General features: G+C 30.2%; 6 protein-coding genes and 6 non-coding genes across 12 annotated transcripts; 8 read left to right on the top strand and 4 right to left on the bottom strand. All coding sequences in view use genetic code 4, as the record gives it.

Annotated features, from left to right (window-relative positions):
* Window positions 1-1,063: 1,063 nt before the first annotated feature.
* D9L16_mgt20 lies at window positions 1,064-1,132 on the bottom strand. Its single transcript has one exon. It is a non-coding gene; the product is annotated as a tRNA-Met (tRNA).
* A 2,926-nt stretch (window positions 1,133-4,058) lies between these two features.
* Window positions 4,059-4,128, top strand: D9L16_mgt21. Its single transcript has one exon. It is a non-coding gene; the product is annotated as a tRNA-Met (tRNA).
* Window positions 4,129-5,695: 1,567 nt separating this feature from the next.
* atp9a (ATP synthase subunit 9) lies at window positions 5,696-5,917 on the bottom strand. Its single transcript has one exon. It carries the CDS (start codon window positions 5,915-5,917, stop codon window positions 5,696-5,698), a length of 222 nt encoding a protein of 73 aa, YP_009517877.1.
* Window positions 5,918-6,419: 502 nt separating this feature from the next.
* On the top strand, window positions 6,420-6,502 carry D9L16_mgt22. The gene has a single exon. It is a non-coding gene; the product is annotated as a tRNA-Leu (tRNA).
* Window positions 6,503-6,970: 468 nt separating this feature from the next.
* On the top strand, window positions 6,971-7,044 carry D9L16_mgt23. The gene has a single exon. It is a non-coding gene; the product is annotated as a tRNA-Arg (tRNA).
* A 1,105-nt stretch (window positions 7,045-8,149) lies between these two features.
* Window positions 8,150-9,667, bottom strand: nad4 (NADH dehydrogenase subunit 4). Its single transcript has one exon. It carries the CDS (start codon window positions 9,665-9,667, stop codon window positions 8,150-8,152), a length of 1,518 nt encoding a protein of 505 aa, YP_009517878.1.
* A 440-nt stretch (window positions 9,668-10,107) lies between these two features.
* atp6 (ATP synthase subunit 6) lies at window positions 10,108-10,863 on the bottom strand. Its single transcript has one exon. It carries the CDS (start codon window positions 10,861-10,863, stop codon window positions 10,108-10,110), a length of 756 nt encoding a protein of 251 aa, YP_009517879.1.
* Window positions 10,864-11,232: 369 nt separating this feature from the next.
* Window positions 11,233-12,582, top strand: D9L16_mgr01. The gene has a single exon. It is a non-coding gene; the product is annotated as a small subunit ribosomal RNA (ribosomal RNA).
* A 96-nt stretch (window positions 12,583-12,678) lies between these two features.
* Window positions 12,679-12,761, top strand: D9L16_mgt24. The gene has a single exon. It is a non-coding gene; the product is annotated as a tRNA-Ser (tRNA).
* Window positions 12,762-13,063: 302 nt separating this feature from the next.
* On the top strand, window positions 13,064-17,437 carry cox1 (cytochrome c oxidase subunit 1). Its single transcript has 3 exons — window positions 13,064-13,446; window positions 14,612-14,933; window positions 16,568-17,437. The coding sequence occupies exons 1-3, from the start codon at window positions 13,064-13,066 to the stop codon at window positions 17,435-17,437; spliced, it is 1,575 nt and encodes a 524-aa protein (YP_009517880.1).
* Window positions 17,438-17,639: 202 nt separating this feature from the next.
* Window positions 17,640-17,873, top strand: atp8 (ATP synthase subunit 8). Its single transcript has one exon. It carries the CDS (start codon window positions 17,640-17,642, stop codon window positions 17,871-17,873), a length of 234 nt encoding a protein of 77 aa, YP_009517881.1.
* An 84-nt stretch (window positions 17,874-17,957) lies between these two features.
* Window positions 17,958-18,887, top strand: rps3 (ribosomal protein S3). The gene has a single exon. The coding sequence runs from the start codon at window positions 17,958-17,960 to the stop codon at window positions 18,885-18,887; it is 930 nt and encodes a 309-aa protein (YP_009517882.1).
* Window positions 18,888-19,047: the final 160 nt, after the last annotated feature.

Here is a 19,047-nt window from a genome sequence, read left to right on the forward strand (position 1 = left end):
TGATTTATATTTTCCCATATATATATATATATATATATATATTATACCCACCTATTATATTACATACATTATTGCATAGTATCAGTATATATATATATATATATATCTTTATCTATTTATATAATATACAGATTATCTATTACAATATACATAACATGTATACAATATGTAATATTAATAGTAATATATATATATTGTATACTGTATATATACACACATACATATGTATATGATATAGTGTACATACATATATACAACATAATACTATTCATAGTATTTAACTATAAATATAGTCTACTGCTTACTATATTCATGATAATCTAATAATAATATCGACCTATGTCTAAGATGGAGGGATAGAGAATAATAAGAAATATAAGTATTAGCATATATATAATATATATTATTATGCTATATATTATTATAAAATGTGAGTAGTAATCAATACTAATGATTGTATGTATGATTGTGTATGATTGTATGTATGATGTAGTTATGTATATATGTATGTACATATACATATGGTATGTTCACTATATGATAAAGTAGTAATGATAAAGTAGTAATGATAAAGTAGTAATGATGAAGTAGTAATGATAAAATAGTAATGATAAAGTAGTAATGGTAAGGTATAGTATATACTGTATGAAAGTAAGGATATGTGTATTCATACAATTGTATGATGAAATAAGTGAATAGATAGGTGGGTTCTATTTTCAGTGTAAGTAAGTAGGTAATAATTGTGTATGTAAGATGTAAGATATATCTCTATCTAAGATAGTGGTGTATTTTGATTGTAAGTGGTATATATATAGTAGTAGTAGTGATGAGTAATAGGTAAGATAGTATATATATTGGTAAGAAGTAGTAGTGAGTATGGTAAGAGAAGATGAAGATATAGTTTTGGTTTTTGTAAGAGTGAGTGTAATATCGACACACTTATATTATATAAACTAATGGTGATGTGGTTTTTTGTTTGGGTCTGGTGAATAGATATGGGTAGGTTTGTGTATGTGTGGTGTAGAATAGAGAATAGTGGTAATATAGTGAATAATATAACTATAGCTGAAAGAGGGAATCGAACCCTCTATTCACAAGTATGAATTGTATGGTTACCATTAACTATTTCAGCGTAGTATGTAAGTGTATAATATTAGTATAACGGAATTATAAATAGTACAATAGTAGTATACTTATATAGTAAGAATAAGTATTAGAGTAAGCAAGTATAAATATATGAGTAGTAGTAGTATTTATATAACTGTGAATATGTTAGAGATAACTGAGTGTAAGCTTTGGTGATAGTGATAAGGGTGAATGATAGTAATGGTAAGAGAATGGGTAGGGCTACTAGTAGTAGTGAAAGTATAAATAAAATGTAGAAAAGGATTGGAATGGTGAGTTTTGTAGTAGATAGTAGGAAGAGTGGTTTTGTAAGGTGTATATGTGTATGTATTTGTGAATGTTAGATAGTAATAGTGATGAATATATAGTATATATATATATATAACATGTGTAATAATTGAATAATAGGTGGTAGGAGTGAATAAGAATAAGAGGGATCTAGCAATGAAAGAGAGATTAATATAGATAGTATATATAGATAAGATAGTATATAAGTATATCTTATCTAACAAGATAGATGGCATTTGTTCATGATCAATGGTATTCATCTATCTCACTCCTTACTATTTCATAGTGAGTAAGTGAACACTGAATACTCAAACTTACAACTAGTGAGAATACACCTAGTGAGAGACTCTCATACATACAAATATATTGGTATTGATATAGACCAAGAATTAGATATATATCTGGATATATATATATTGAATATACATAATATATATATAATATATTATATAGATATATCAGTGAAAGTGTAGTAATAGTAGTTCCTTCAAATACAGAGAAAGAAATATAGTAATGGGTATGTCCTATGAACATTGTGAAATGCATAGGATATAGATAGATGCAGTAAATAAGTAGTTATAGAGAATAATAACACTGAAGAAAAACACTCATGAATATACTAGAGTAAGTAAGTATAATATAATATACTTAGTTAGTAGAATAGGAGGATAAGGTGTCAGATCACCCATCAAATACGTATTCATTCATTATACTTATAATAAAATGAATTCATATTCATAGAAATATTAGAATCATTTCTAATTATTCTTGAATAGAATATATATATATATTCTCAACACTGAATCTAAATACCCTTATTATTTACTTCACTAACCAATCCCATTCATACCACACTACTACTCTTTGACTACTAAACACAGAACTAGATAAAAAATATCTACTTATACTTACCCACTACTAACAATACCACCACATACCATTTATTTTTATATAAATAAATATATATTTATCACTATCTATGATACACAGATAAGTGGTAACATCTATTCTAACATAGTTTCATACCATCAGTGATACTTGCACCAACCGCCTAATTATATACTATAGAAATTATACCTTACTACTTAACACCTAGATTCACACTTAACCTAGATTAGATATCTTATTTTAAATAAGTGCAAAAGAGACAAATAGAAGAATTTATTTTTCCCCTTTCCCTTCATTGAGCATTAAAGATAAATTCTTCTATTTGTCTCTTTTGCACTTATTTAAAAATAAGATATCTAATCTAGGTTAAGTGTGAATCTAGGTGTTAAGTAAGTAAGGTATAATTTTATAGTATATATTAGGCGGTTGGTGCAAGTATCACTGATGGTATGAAAACTATGTTAGAATAGATAGGTACCACTTATCTGTGTATCATAGATAGTGATAAATATATATTTATTTATATAAAAATAAATGGTATGTGGTGGTATTTGTTAGTAGGGTAAGTATAAGTAGGATATTTTTATCTAGTTCTGTGTTAGTAGTCAAAGAGTAGTAAGTGTGGTATGAATGGATTGGTTAGTGAAAGTAAATAATAAGGGTATTTAGATTCAGTGTTGAGAAGAATATATAATTATCTATTCAGAATAATTAGAATGATTCTAATATTTCTATGAATATGAATTCATTTTATTATAAGTATAATGAATGAATACGTATTTGATGGGTGATCTGACACCTTATCCTCCTATTCTACTAACTAAGTATATTATATTACTTACTTACTCTAGTATTCATGAGTGTTGTTCTTTCAGTGTTATTATTCTCTATAACTATCTATATTACATGCATCTATCTATATCTCTATGCATCACAAATGTTCATAGGACATACCCATTACTATATTCTTTCTCTGTATTTGAAGGAACTACTATTACTACACTTTCACTGATATTATCTATATAATTAATTATATATATATTATGTATATTCATATATATATTATCCAGATATATATCTAATTCATGGTCTATATCAATACCAATATATTTGTATGTATGAGAGTCTCTCACTAGGTGTATTCTCACTAAGTTGTAAGTTTGAGTATTCAGTGTTCACTTACTCACTAGAAATAGTAGGAGTGAGATAGATGTAATACCATTGATCATGAACAAATGCCATCTATCTTGTTAGATAAGATATACTTATATACTATCTTATCTATAGATACTATCTATATATAATCTCTCTTTCATTGCTAGATCCTCTTATTCTATTATTCACTCCTACCACCTATCTATTCAATTATTACACATGTTATATATATATATAACTATATATTCATCACTATTACTATCTAACATTCACAAATACATACACATATACACCCTTACAAAACCACTCTCCTACGATTCTACTACAAAACTCACCATTCCAATCCTTATTCTACATTTATTTATACTTTCACTACTACTAGTAGCCCTACCCATTCTCTTACCATTACTATCATTCACCCTTATCACTATCACCAAAGCTTACACTCAGTTATCTCTAACATATTCACAGTTATATAATACTACTACTACTCATATATTTATACTTGCTTACTCTAATACTTATTCTTACTATATAAGTATACTACTATTTGTACTATTTATAATATTCCGTTATACTAATATTATACACTTACATACTACGCTGAATAGGTTAATGGTAAACCATACAATTCATACTTGTGAATAGAGGGTTCGATTCCCTCTTTCAGCTATAGTTATATTATTCACTATATTACCACTATTCTCTATTCTACACCACACATACACAAACCTACCCATATCTATTCACCAGACCCAAACAAAAAACCACATCACCATTAGTTTATATAATATAAGTGTGTCGATATTACACTCACTCTTACAAAAACCAAAACTATATCTTCATCTTCTCTTACCATACTCACTACTACTTCTTACCAAATATATATATACTATCTTACCTATTACTCATCACTACTACTACTATATATATACCAACTTACAATCAAAATACACCACTATCTTAGATAGATATATATCTTACATCTTACATACACAATTATTACCTACTTACTTACACTGAAAATAGAACCCACCTATCTATTCACTTATTTCATCATACAATTGTATGAATACACATATCCTTACTTTCATACAGTATATACTATACCTTACCATTACTACTTTATCATTACTATTTTATCATTACTACTTCATCATTACTACTTTATCATTACTACTTTATCATTACTACTTTATCATATAGTGAACATACCATATGTATATGTACATACATATATACATACATACAATCATACATACAATCATACACAATCATACATACAATCATTAGTATTGATTACTACTCACATATTTATATAAATAATATATAGCATAATATATATATATATATATATATGCTAATACTTATATTTCTTATTATTCTCTATCCCTCCATCTTAGACATAGGTCGATATTATTATTAGATTATCATGAATATAGTAAGCAGTAGACTATATTTATAGTTAAATACTATGAATAGTATTATGTTGTATATATGTATGTACACTATATCATATACATATGTATGTGTGTATATATACAGTATACAATATATATATATATTACTATTAATATTAACATATTGTATACATGTTATGTATATTGTAATAGATAATATCTGTATATTATATAAATAGATAAAGATATATATATATAATATATATACTGATACTATGCAATAATGTATGTAATATAATAGGTGGGTATAATATATATATATATATATATATATATATATGGGAAAATATAAATCAAGAGAATGATATAGTATGTATACATATGTATACATAATGTGTATGGTGTACACATAATAGATACATCTATATATGAATATATGGTAATATATGTTGGTATGTACATATGTGTATGTGATAGTAATGTGGTGTAACTATAGTTTAGTAGTGAATATAGAGTATTCACTCATTTGAGATATATGAGTGTATATATACTCATAACTGAGTAAATAATAGTGATTGTAAGTAGAAGGAATGAATGATAAATCTAAATGATAGAGTGAAGATGGTATATTTCTTCATTGAGAAAATATGAAATATATAATGAATAAGAAAGAATATATATAGAATTCTTTTTTTATATAAATATATATATATTTTGTATATACAATATATAGTAGGGAATGGGAATGTAATATTCCCTTTTTAGAAGTATATATTCCCTACTATGACCTATTCAAATATAGACTTAATAACTATTATGGATAAGTAGTGTAATAGAGATTAAGAGAATAGGATCATGAATGAAACCATAAGAGCGAATAGTCCAGTAGCCTCTGAAAGAGCGAATCCAAGAACAGCATATTGGAATAGTTGATTTTTAACGCTAGGGTTTCGAGATGTACCTTGGATAAGAGCGTAGAATACAATACCTACACCAATACCAGCACCAGCAAGAGCAAGAGTAGCAATACCAGCACCAATGTATTTAGCAGCACCAAGCATAAGTAAGTAGATAGAAAGAATTATAGAAATAGAGACAAGTGGTTGATTCTATAATAAGGGTAAACATGTGGTGGTTTTTTGTGTGTATTTTTGTGTTGTAATAACACTGATATATATATATATGTTTTGTTTGTGAAAGAGTAAGATAATTTTATTATCTGTTTTTTATTTTTATATTTCTGATGAAATATGAATATATATATGATCATATCATCACCTATATGTATAGATGATATGTAGAGGTATATGATGTAGGTCTATGAAGATATATATATATATCTAAGAATATATTAGTAAGTGTAGTGTAATATGAATATAAATATTAGGGTGGTTTTTTTGTGTTGTAAGTAGTAGGGTAGGTTTAGTGGGGTAATAAAGGATATTGATTGGTAATGTATTTTTGAATGATGGAAAGGATTGAATGGGAAGTAATAGAATGGTAAGAATATAGGGGTTACTCTAATGGGGTTTTTAGGGTAATGGATTTTTTGTATATAGTAATGTAAGCATGTTGAAATTGGTAGACAAGCTATTCTTAGGAAATAGTAGTGTAAAACTGTGTGGGTTCAAGTCCCACTGCTTACATACAATTCTATATATATATAATAGATACTAAAGGGAATATATTACCAGTGGGACATAGTTGAATTTTCATTCAACAAGTCCCACTGCTTACAAGAATCTATTTTCAACTTGAATAAGAAAGTAAAAAGTGATTTTTTCCAGTGGGACATAGTTAAAAAGGAAGTTTTTAACAAGTCCCACTGCTTACAAGAATTTATATATATATATATATACCTAAATAAATTCAAGCCAGTGGGACATAGTTGAAATTTTTCATTTCAACAAGTCCCACTGCTTACAAAGAATTCTATATATATATAGAATATATACTAAAGGGAGTTTTTTCCAGTGGGACATAGTTAAAAGGAAGTTTTAACAAGTCCCACTGCTTACATATGTGAAAGTAAGATAAATATTTGTATACTGTAACTACAATAGCCAGTGGGACATAGTTGAAATATTTTTTTATGGATGGTAGAATAATAGGTAGCATCTTTAGCTAAATTGGTGAAAGCGCCTAACTTCGGATTAGGAGATTGTGGGTTCGAGTCCTTCAAGGTGCTGAGAATGATGTAAGAATAAGTAGGTAGTAGGTGGTGTAATAATATTAGTGAATAGGTAAGGGTTATTATTGTTTGTTTTTGTTTTGGTAGTGTGTTAGGGATGTATGTATGTACAATAGTAGGTAATACTTATATATTATATATAATATAAATAAGTGAATTTTCATAAGTATGTGTAGTGGTATGTGTAGTGGTATGTGTAGTGGTATGTGTAGTGGTATGTGTAGTGGTATGTGTAGTGGTATGTGTAGTGGTATGTGTAGTGGTATGTGTAGTGGTATGTGTCTGTGTATGTATATGTTGATATGGGTAGGTAGGTGGGTATAGTAGAGGTGTTGAGGGTATGAATGTGAAATATAACGAGATACTTATAATTGATAATAGAGGGTAAGTGCAAATATTGTTGTATATCTTCTATTTTTGGTATACCAGGTAAATGTAAATGGATGCTATGCTAAGCAAATATCTAACATAGAGAAATATTCAATACAAGTAAATGAAAATACTGGATACCGACTAAGTGGTAACTAACATAGAGAAATAGTGGATAACAGGGTAAGTGCTAAATCTAACATAGACAGAGGGGAAGTATAGACAGAGGGGAAGTATAGACAGAGGGGAAGTATAGACAGAGGGGAAGTGGTTCATTCGTAGAAATTCTAGAGAATCCTCATCCTCCTCCTCCAACAACCGCAGGTTGTAGAGTGTAGCCAACAACCGCAGGTTGTAGAGTGTAGCCAACAACCGCAGGTTGTAGAGTGTAGCCAACAACCGCAGGTTGGGTAGAGTGTATAGAGTGACGAATATCAACAACCGTAGGTTGGGTAGAGAGAGTGACGAACTCCCCCTCCTCTATCTCTACCTCTATATCTATAGATATATCTATATCTATCTGTATCTCTCCTAGTCTCCTAGAAAAGGGAAAGAAAAATTATCCAACTAGAAGAATTTTCTTTGTGTACTATATACATAGAAAGTATCATAGTTTTTATTTTTAAGGGAACATTTTATGTAGAAGAAATACATTGCAAATATATTATATATACATAATATATTATGAGGGGATATGTTCACTTTTTATTGAGTGTTGTATTTAAATATATGACTATACTTGATATAGTAGTGTTGTAACAGATACATCAATATTATCAAGGATAGTATTAGGAAGAATACCAACAAGGATAGTAAGGAATAGAAGAGGAAGGATAAGGTGGAATTCTCGTCGGTTGATATCTTTAGTAAAGTTAAGGTATTGACTATATGTACCAAATGAGATACGGTTATAAAGCCAGATAGAATAAGCAGCACTAAGAACAATACCAGAAGCAGCGAGAACAGCAACGATAGGGTTAAATTGGAATGTACCAATAAGACAAAGTAGTTCACCAACCCAATTAGCACTAAGAGGGATACCAGCATTGAAAATAGTAAATAGGAAGAAGAATACAGAGAAAATAGGCATATATGTAACAACACCTCGATAGTATCGAATAGTACGAGTATGGAATCGATCATAAAGAACAGCACCAACAAGAATGAAAAGTGCAGGACTAACGAATCCATGGGCAATAGAAAGAACAATAGAACCTTCAATACCTTGGATAGTATTAGAGAATAGTCCAAGAGCAATAATACCCATATGCCCAATACTTGAATATGCAACAAGAGCCTTGAAATCAGTTTGTCGAAGAGTAGCAAGACTAGCATAAATAATACTCATAATAGCCATAGTTTGTACAAGAGGACTGAAGTAATATGAAGCATCAGGAAGGAATTGTAGTAGAAGACGTAGACTACCATATGTAGCCATCTTAAGAACAATACCAGCTAGTAGAATACTACCAGCAATAGGAGCTTCAGCATGGGCTCGATATAGCCAAGAATAAAGAGGCCAAAGTGGGAATTTAATAGCCATACTAATAAATACACCAATCCATAGAAGTTTTTGTACAGAAGGATCGAAATGGAATTGTTGGATAAGTTGGAAATCAGTAGATCCAACATTATAATAAATAGCTAGGATAGAAAGTAGCATAAATAGAGAACCAGCAAGAGTAAATAGGAATAGAAGGAAAGCGGCTCGGATTCGGTTAGCACTACTACCCCAAATACCAACAATAAGGAAAAGAGGGATAAGAACACTCTCGAAGAAGATATAAAATAGCATAATATCAGTAACAACAAATAGAAGAATAAGAAGAGTTTCAAGAAGAAGCATAGTACATAGATAAAACTTCACATTGTATTTGTTACCTCCAAGAGTAGTAGAAGAAGAGATTTTCCAACTAGCAAGGAAAGAAATAGGAAATAGGAAAGTAGTAAGAATTACGAAATAAATAGAAATACCATCAACACCCATTTGAAAATCAGAAGAGAATGATTTAGATGTAAGTAGATGGAAAGTAAATTGATAATCCGGAGTAGAAGGATCAAATAGAACAAGAAGGATAAGAGAATATAGAAATGCAATAATAGAAACAGTAAGAGCAATATATTTGATTTTTGTATCCGGATCAACATGACTTTGATTTTGAAGAATAGGAAGATGTTGATGAGTTTGATAAGATGGAGCAATAATAGCAACACCAAATAGAGGAATAAGAATAAGAGTAAGAAGGATCATGGTAATGAAGATAAGAATATCGAATGATCAGAATCTGTCGTAATGAGAAAGAAAAGTAGCAATTGTAAAATAGATAAGAATGAAGTAGTAAAAGAATTGCTAATTTGCCTATAAATGCAATTGATAGGGATAAGAGAGAGAGTTTTGTATATAGAGGGATAAAGTATAGAACGGTGAATATAATAGTGATGTTGACTAGTGTGGGTAGTACGATATACTTATAATATTTATTATATTGTAATAAATAGATGTAACTATTCTATCTGTTCAGAATATATATATATATATATATATATATTATTATTCTGATGTCTCATTGACTTTATACTTGTATAGTATGTACTATCTATGAAATAGAATAAGTAAGGGAATGTATTGTCTTTCCTTAGAGAGATATATATATTATAAAGTTCTTTTGTATGTAATATAATACATTACTATTAGTGTAGGTCAATAGCATCTTTAATGTATGATGATGTAAGAATACAGAATACATAAGCTTGAATAAATGATACAGCAAATTCAAGTACAATAATAGCAATGAAGATAACAAATGGAACAATAGTTAGGATACTAATAAGGAAACTAGATGTAAATAGTGAGAATAGGAATCCACCAAGAATTTTCATTAGTGAGTGTCCAGCAGCCATATTAGCTAGTAGCCGTACTCCCAGTGAAAGTGCACGAGCTAGATAAGAAATTAGTTCAATAGGTGCAAGGAAAGGAACTAGAGCAAGAGGAGTACCTGCAGGAACAAAGAATGAGAAGAAGTGTACTTTATGGATACTTAGTCCAAGGATAGTAACACCAATAAATACAATAACACTAAGTCCCATAGAAACAATAGCTGATGTAGTAACTGTGAATCCGTATGGGATATTTCCGTTTAGGTTAGCGAATAGTAGGAAGAAGAATAGAGAATAAACAAAAGGAAGGAATCGTTCGTTAGCTGCACCAACTTGTGATTTAACAAGTCCATGAACAGAAGCGAAACTAGATTCAAGTGAAAGACTCCATCGGCTAGGAACAATTTTGTGGTTGAATCCTAGAATATGGAATGCTAGAACAAAGAATACAGTAATGATAGTATATAGTCCAAGATTTGTTAGAGCAACATGTCCGAAATATGGGATTTCAGTGTAGGCAAGACTAACAACCTCGAATTGTTCAAGAGGTGAATGGATATTATATAGCATAATGAATAAATTCATGATAATGATCATGTAGGTATATCAAGATTATCTAATAGGAATTGAATGGCATGTTTTGCCACAACTTTCTTACTTATATGAGAATATAGAAGGATGAGATGAACTAGGAGTATTTTTTAAGGTAAGGGATGTATATGTTGTGGAGTGGGTAGGGAATATAATAGAATTTTTGCAGAGGGTATAGAATATTATGTAAGGATACATACTATTTATGAAAATACTTATATATAAATAAAATATTAGTAGAGTATTTAAAGGAAGTATTATCTTGATATGACTGATATATTTTATCATAAAACTTCTAGAATTATCTATATAATTCATTGTATATGATATAGATGGATATTAGAAGTATATTGTAATTGTTTAATCTTAGCAAAGTTCGAACGTTATCTGGTAGTTTTACTCATGCAAGTCATATATATATACGTATATATGGCGCGCAGGCGAGGAATACAAAGAATAGATGCCTTGATATTTTGATAGATTCATTCTTTGTTTTGTAGGTAGTTGGTACGATAGTGGCGTACCAAGCCGGTGACAAATAGGAAAGAGCGAAAGCTTCTATTCCCGCAATTGGTTTTAATAAACCGATCGATCAGTTGTCTGATTGCTGCAGAGGAGAATCTTGGGCAATGCTCGAAAGAGTGACCCAGCTAACCAGAACTCGAAGTATAGTAGAGTGTGGTAAGGGAGGATAATGACGTTACCTTACTATTAGTCCAATCTAAGTCTCGTGCCAGCAGACGCGGTTATACGAACTGGGCGAACGTTGAATGAATAAATAGGTTTTAAGGATCTGTAGGCGGCAATGAAAAGAAATAGATTTTTCTTTTCATAGCTAGAATTCAATAGAGGAAAATAGAACGTTAAGAGTAGAGATGATATTTGTTGATACTTAACGGAATACTAAAGGCGAAAGCAATTTTCCAGGTAAGAATTGACGCTGAGAGATGAAAGTTTGGGGAGCGAAACAGATTAGCTACCTGAGTAGTCCAAACCGTAAACTATTTACACTGACCCTTTGGTTCATAGTAATATGAGAAAATAATCAGAGGGAAAGCGAAAGGCTGTATGTGTAACACCTTGTTAGTAATGCCGCAAGGTTGAAAGCAAAAAGATTAGACCATCCTTAAGAACCGGTGTGGAGCATGTTGTTTAATACGAAAATACGCGTAAAACCTTACCTCTCCTTGTATATCTTAGTATCGTCATTTTTTCTAAAAATGATAAATAAGATACAGGCGTTGCATGGCTGTCGTCAGTTCGTGTCGTAAGATGTTAGGTTCAGTCCGCTAACGAACGCAATCCATGGAAGGAATCAATTCTTTCTTCTATCAACTTGATAAAAGTGATATGATGGATTACGATAAGTCGTCATGACCCTTATGGAGTATGGGCTACAGACGTGCTACTAAAATCTAACAATAAGAGGCAAAATCGTAAGATTGAGCAAATCTATGAAATAAGATTCGATAAGGATTGTGGACTGAAATTCGTCCACATGAATCAGGAATACCGAGTAATCGTTTATTAGTATGAAACGGTGAACCACTCATTAGGGAGATACTAACTGTCTATCACATCTTGGTTTTGTTTGACTACGGAACTCGGAATGTCAATGAAGAGGACGTTTAGAATAGAACTGAGGTGAAGTTATAGCAAGGTAGCCGTAAGGGAACTTGCGGCTGAATTATAATTTATCAATTTTTCCCCTTGTATCTTTTTATATAAGGTATACTATATATACTGAACTATAATATATTATCTACTTTTATAAAATGCTGTAGAATGAATTATGGACAAACGGCTATTGGCGAAGTAAGGGTAATTGCTAATTATCTGGGTATAAACCCGTGGGAGTTCGAATCTCCTTTTGTCCTAGTTATTATATATAGAATATTAAGAATTTTTCAATAGAATTTTAGTATGGAGATTCGTCACTCGTGAATATTTTTCTTAGAAAAATATAGAGTTCGAATCTCCTTTTGTCCTTAGAGAATAAAAATCATGAAGCAATATATATATATGTATATAGTATTGGAGATTCGTCACTCACTATAAACCAACAGGTTTATTGGAGTTCGAATCTCCCTTTCTCTAATAAGTTTATAATCGAAATGTATAGAACATCTACTTAGATATATCCTAATAAGAATCGAGTATTCCCAACAATAGAGCTATTATGACTCGATGGCTTTATTCTACAAATGCTAAAGATATTGGTACTCTTTACCTTATCTTTGCTGTATTCTCAGGACTACTAGGTACAGGATTCTCAATCCTAATTCGTGCTGAACTAGCTGCGCCTGGTGTTCAAGTTCTGGGAGGAAATCATCAACTATTTAATGTGATTATTACAGCTCACGCATTCCTAATGGTATTCTTCCTAGTAATGCCAGCTCTAATGGGTGGATTCGGTAACTACTTCACTCCTGTAATGGTAGGTGCTGTAGATATGGCTTTCCCACGACTAAATAACATTAGTTTCTGGCTACTAGTACCTAGCCTAATTCTACTACTAGCAAGTGCTTTCGTAGAACAAGGGGCTGGATCAGGATGGACAGTTAAAAAGGATAAGCTGTCGGTAAACACTACTCGATGCGGGAAACTCCTCAAATATATTGAATAATATATACGGAGATGAATACTTTTCTTATGAAATGTAAAATAATGAAAGAAAATGTAAAAATGTCATCAACATGGGGACAATCCGCCTGGTTTAAAACATATAAAAAATATGTATTTGGACCATCAGAGACTACACGTAGTGCATTTTATAGTATGCTTGCTAAAAATTCTCCAGAAAATGTATTTCATCAATGGTTTGTTGGAATAGTAGATGGAGATGGTTGTTTCTATTTTGGTAAAACAAAGAAAGGTACTTGAACTTTCTGTTTTAAAGTAGGTCAAAGTCAATATAATCTTCGTGTTCTTTATTTTATGAAGAAAATGCTAGGTGTAGGTCATATTATAGTACCTTCTAAAGCATTTTCATGTGCAGAGTATCGAATTCGAAATATGATTCATCTTAAAGAAAAAATTCTGCCTATTTTTGATAAGTATCCTCTACTAACTTCAAAACAATTTGTATATGAGACATTTCGTGAGAGTCTTCTTGTTTATCTAGATAATAATCTAAGCAAAGATGAGAAAGAAAAACTGCTTGTTTATAATAAAAGTAAGAAAACACCAACGAACTATATATCTTTTGTATGAAAAGGTATAAATGAAGAATTTCTAAGTGTAGATCAAGTGCAATCTATTATGTCTAAACATTGGGTTGTAGGATTTACTGAGACGAAAGGTAGTTTTTATCTTACAAAAAAAGATTCTTCTCAGATAAGTCATTGTTTTGAGATTACTCAAAAGAATGATAAAATTGTACTAAAAGGTATTTCACTACTGCTAGATATGAAAGTAATGTCTAAAAGTACATATTTTACTTGTATAACAACAACTCAAGCAAGTGTTAATAAAGTGATTTATTATTTTTTCCATACTATAAAAGGTATGAAATCACTAGAATATCGTATTTGAAGTCGATCTTTCCGAAAAAAGAATAGTTTTGAAGAACTAGTAAAAATTCAAAAAATTATGAATAATATTCGGAATAAAATAAGTACGAGTTACACAAATAAATTATGCAAGCATATTATAAAATGAAGGTATAGTCCAATCCAATATGAGAATATTGGTATATATTTAGTGCGTCTAAATATAGTTAAGAAAGTTATCCACCACTGGCAGGACTACAAAGTCACTCAGGAGGTTCAATTGATCTAGCTATCTTTAGTCTTCACCTATCAGGTATTTCATCTATGCTAGGTGCTATGAACTTTATGGTAACTATCCTAAATATGCGAGCTTCAGGTATGACTATGTACAAAATGCCACTATTCGTATGGTCAGTATTTGTAACATCAATTCTACTAATCACTACACTACCTGTACTAGCAGGTGCTATTACAATGCTACTAACTGACCGTAACTTTAATACATCATTCTATGATCCAGCAGGAGGTGGTGATCCAGTACTATATCAACATCTATTCTAAATTAAAATAGATACTATAATATAAATTATAGTATTTATCCCATTGGAATACAGGGTATGGTTTAATATAATATATATATATATGTATATATCAGAGAAAATATGTATATAAAAGTTATGAAATTATAATGGGCAGATGTATATAACAAAAATGTAAAAGACCTGTTATGATGAATACCATTTGATTAAGGTATACCATAATCCTAGTCCATATTCATATGAACTATGTAATCTTTAGAGAAAAATAGTTTAAGAATATGTTAACTCCGACAGGAGTTAAGATAATTGTTTATTGAAGATAATAAGCAAATTATTGGCAATGCAAGTGAAAACGGTCAAAGTGTCACTCGCGCTAAGACCGTCGGTTATCTAAATGATCGCTACAGACTGGGTCACTTGTGGGTGTCTGAAATGATGCTTGATGTACAGTCGGTTCTCTACTCTAATAATGTATTCTTATTTGAAACTAAAATATATTATTGGTGCACAAGGTTATTTCTATTATTAAGAAATAATACAGGGACTCTTTAGAGAGTTAATAAATAAATAAAGAGTTTTAGAGAATGGGTTCTTCGGTTTTTATTGGCCCTTTTCAGAAGAAATTCTGAATTCGAATTACGCTATGTGCTGGGAACATCATGTAAACTTTCCAGAGTTTACTGAAAATACTTTTACTATGGTAATAAGTGGTACTCTTTTTACTGTATCCCTACCAAGTGAAAATAAAGTATGTAAGATGCAATCAGCAGGTAACCAACGACTATATAAATCTAGTCTAGTAGGAACTTCAGAGACTACATGCGTAACAACTAAGACAATGAAGAAAAATGGAAATACTAATAATGATATTGCTTTTAAAGAATGGTTTGCAGGAATGATTGATGGAGATGGTTGTTTTCTTGTGAATAAGAAAGGATATACATCTCTAGAAATTACCGTAGATCAGAAAGATCTTTACCTACTTCATTATATTCAGGATAAAGTAGGTGGTGGTAATATTAAACTACGATCAGGATCAAAATCATATCGGTATCGTATGCATAATAAGAAAGGAATAATGAATGTAGTAAATATGGTAAATGGATATATTCAACATAGTATTCGTAAATCTCAACTACATCGTGTTTGCTCTGTAATGAATATTCCTATTCAAGATACTGTAAATCTAACTAAAAATTCGCATTGGTTTGCTAGGATTCTTTGATTCTGATGGTACAATTAATATTTCTACTAAAAATGTAAAGAATTCTCAATATGCTCAGTATACACTTCAGGTAGAAGTTAGTAATAAATATCTAGAGGATGTTCAATATTATAAAGAACATTTTGGTGGTAATATTTATTATGATACTTCTAAAAATGGTTATTACAAGTGGCATATTCAATCTCAAAAAGATATTGAGAATTTTCTTTCTTATTTTCAGACACATATTTTTAAGAGTATAAAATCGAAGCGATTTTTTATGGTTCATGATTTTTATGAACTAAAAACAATAAAAGCATATCGTGAAGATAGTATTTATCATAAGGTTTGGAAAAAATTTTATGACAAATGGAATAAAGTTTGCTTATTTTTCTTTGTTCTTAGTTGATGATATAGTCCAATATAGTTTTATATTAGAAACTATATAGCATCCAGAAGTATATATTCTAATTATTCCTGCATTCGGAATTGTAAGTCAAGTAGTATCAACATTCTCATCAAAACCAATCTTTGGTTACCTAGGAATGGTATATGCTATGAGTACAATTGGAGTGCTAGGAATGCTAGTATGGTCACACCATATGTTCACTGTAGGTCTAGATGTAGATACACGTGCATACTTTACAGCAGCTACAATGATTATTGCTGTACCAACAGGTATTAAGATTTTCAGTTGGCTAGCTACAATGTACGGTGGATCTATCCGACTAACTGCACCTATGCTATTCTGTGTAGGATTCCTAATTCTATTTACAATTGGAGGTAGTACAGGAGTAACTCTATCAAATGCATCACTAGATATTGCATTCCACGATACATACTATGTAGTTGCTCACTTCCACTATCAACTATCAATGGGTGCTTCATTCGGAATCTTTGCTGGATTCTATTATTGGTTCCCAAAAATTGTTGGTAAAACATACAATGAAACTCTTGCAAAAATCCATTTCTGGACATTCTTTGTAGGAGTTAACCTAACATTCTTCCCACAACATTTCCTAGGTCTAGCAGGAATGCCTCGACGTATCCCTGATTATCCTGATGCATTTGCACCATACAATTACATTTCTTCTCTAGGAAGTGTAATCTCTGTAGCAGGTGTATTCATCTTTGCATACCTAGTATATGATGCACTAGTTTATGGAGAAGAAGCAGATAATAATCCATGGGCAGTGCCAGGATACTTCGAGTCAACACCAATCTATTGGCTAGAAGCTAATCCAGCTACATCACTAGAGTGGGCAGTAGAATCACCTACACCATTCCACGCATTCCATGTAGTACCAAAACAATCTTAAGGTAGTATTACTTTTAATAAATGAAGTATCTAAAAGAATGATAGAACTTTATTTGTGAAATTAATACATAGCATGTAATGTGATGTAGATAATATTTCTATTATCTTTCCCTTCTTTGTTATTATTGAATAATATCACAATAGTCTGTAAGTTTATAATTAACTATGAAGAAAGAAAATAAAAATGAATATTTTCTAAGAAAATGCCACAACTAGTACCTTTTTATTTCCTAAATCAACTATCATTCGTACTATTTGGTCTATTTGTGCTAATTTTCCTATTTAGCCGATATATTCTACCTGCATTTGTAGAACTAAATGTAGTACGACTATATATTACAAAACTGAACTTAATAGTATGTAAATATGTACATATTGTAATTATTAATAATAAATATATTTTAATAATAATTCCCTTAGTACATATTGTACATTAGTATATAAGTAATATGTATATATTACTTAATGTTCTATTCTAGTCAATCTTATTATAACTTATTATTATTTCTATATAATTTATCATGAAAAATACAACTATTTGTCAATTTTATAGTACAACAAATTGTTTTAAAAATAAACAAGTACTAAAAAAAGATGAAACACTAACAAATATTCTAAATGATTTTTCTAACGATATTCTTATTGAGAATTCGAAAGAGAATTGGCGAAATCAATTTGTTCTACAGAATGTAGCAAAGAGTTTTCTAGATTCTTATTTCCATAGTGTACCAATGGAGAATAATACATATCCAAATAAAGTAAAGGAGCATAAGAATGCTCGAAAAGAACTAGAGGGGCTAGAGATTTTTGGAAATTCTAAAATTCTTATTAGTAAACCTAAGTTTCAACATAGTACAAATGAAGTACAAATTACTCTATTCTATTATTATAATGATGAAAATCCTCAAGCAAAAGATTTTGTGCAACATCATTATCTAAAAGAGAGTAAAGTACTAGAACTATGTAAATCGCTATCTTCACTAGTATTTAAGAAAAAAGTAAATCTAAATCTAATTCGGGTTCGATATCCTTACATGAATAGTCAAATTCTAGCACAATATCTATGTGGAAAAACGGATAAAAATAAATTTTCACAACTATGTGATGCACTGGTATCCAAAAGTAGCGTAAAAGTAGGACTTTTTGGAGTAGTGGGTAAAGAAGGTGAAAAATATATTCTACCATCATATATTGATAGTATTTGTCTAGAACTTTCAGGTCGAATTGGTTCAGAACGAGTAGTACCTCGAATGACTAAACAAGTATATCGAATGGATAGTCCTAATACAAATTCTGGTATCTCTCTACAAATGTCAAATGTTTCAGCAGATAGTCTGAACAATAAAGTGGAAGATTTTGGTAAATACACAGCAAAAAATCACCTAGGATCTTTTACTCTAAAGGTATGGATTACATCACTAGTAACTATTTATGGTGGTGTACATAACTAGGTAGTTAGTGTATTTAAAAGTAAGGATAAATATGAATTTCCCTACTTAACTTACATATAAGTATTTTCTATTTTTTCCCTTAAGTTGAATTTATTATTAACTAGATAATTCTTTGATATATTTCATATATTGAAAATATATAGAATATTTAACAGAAAAT

Source organism: Malassezia restricta, mitochondrion (genome assembly GCF_003290485.1).
Source record: "Malassezia restricta mitochondrion, complete genome".
Classification (NCBI taxonomy): domain Eukaryota; kingdom Fungi; phylum Basidiomycota; class Malasseziomycetes; order Malasseziales; family Malasseziaceae; genus Malassezia; species Malassezia restricta.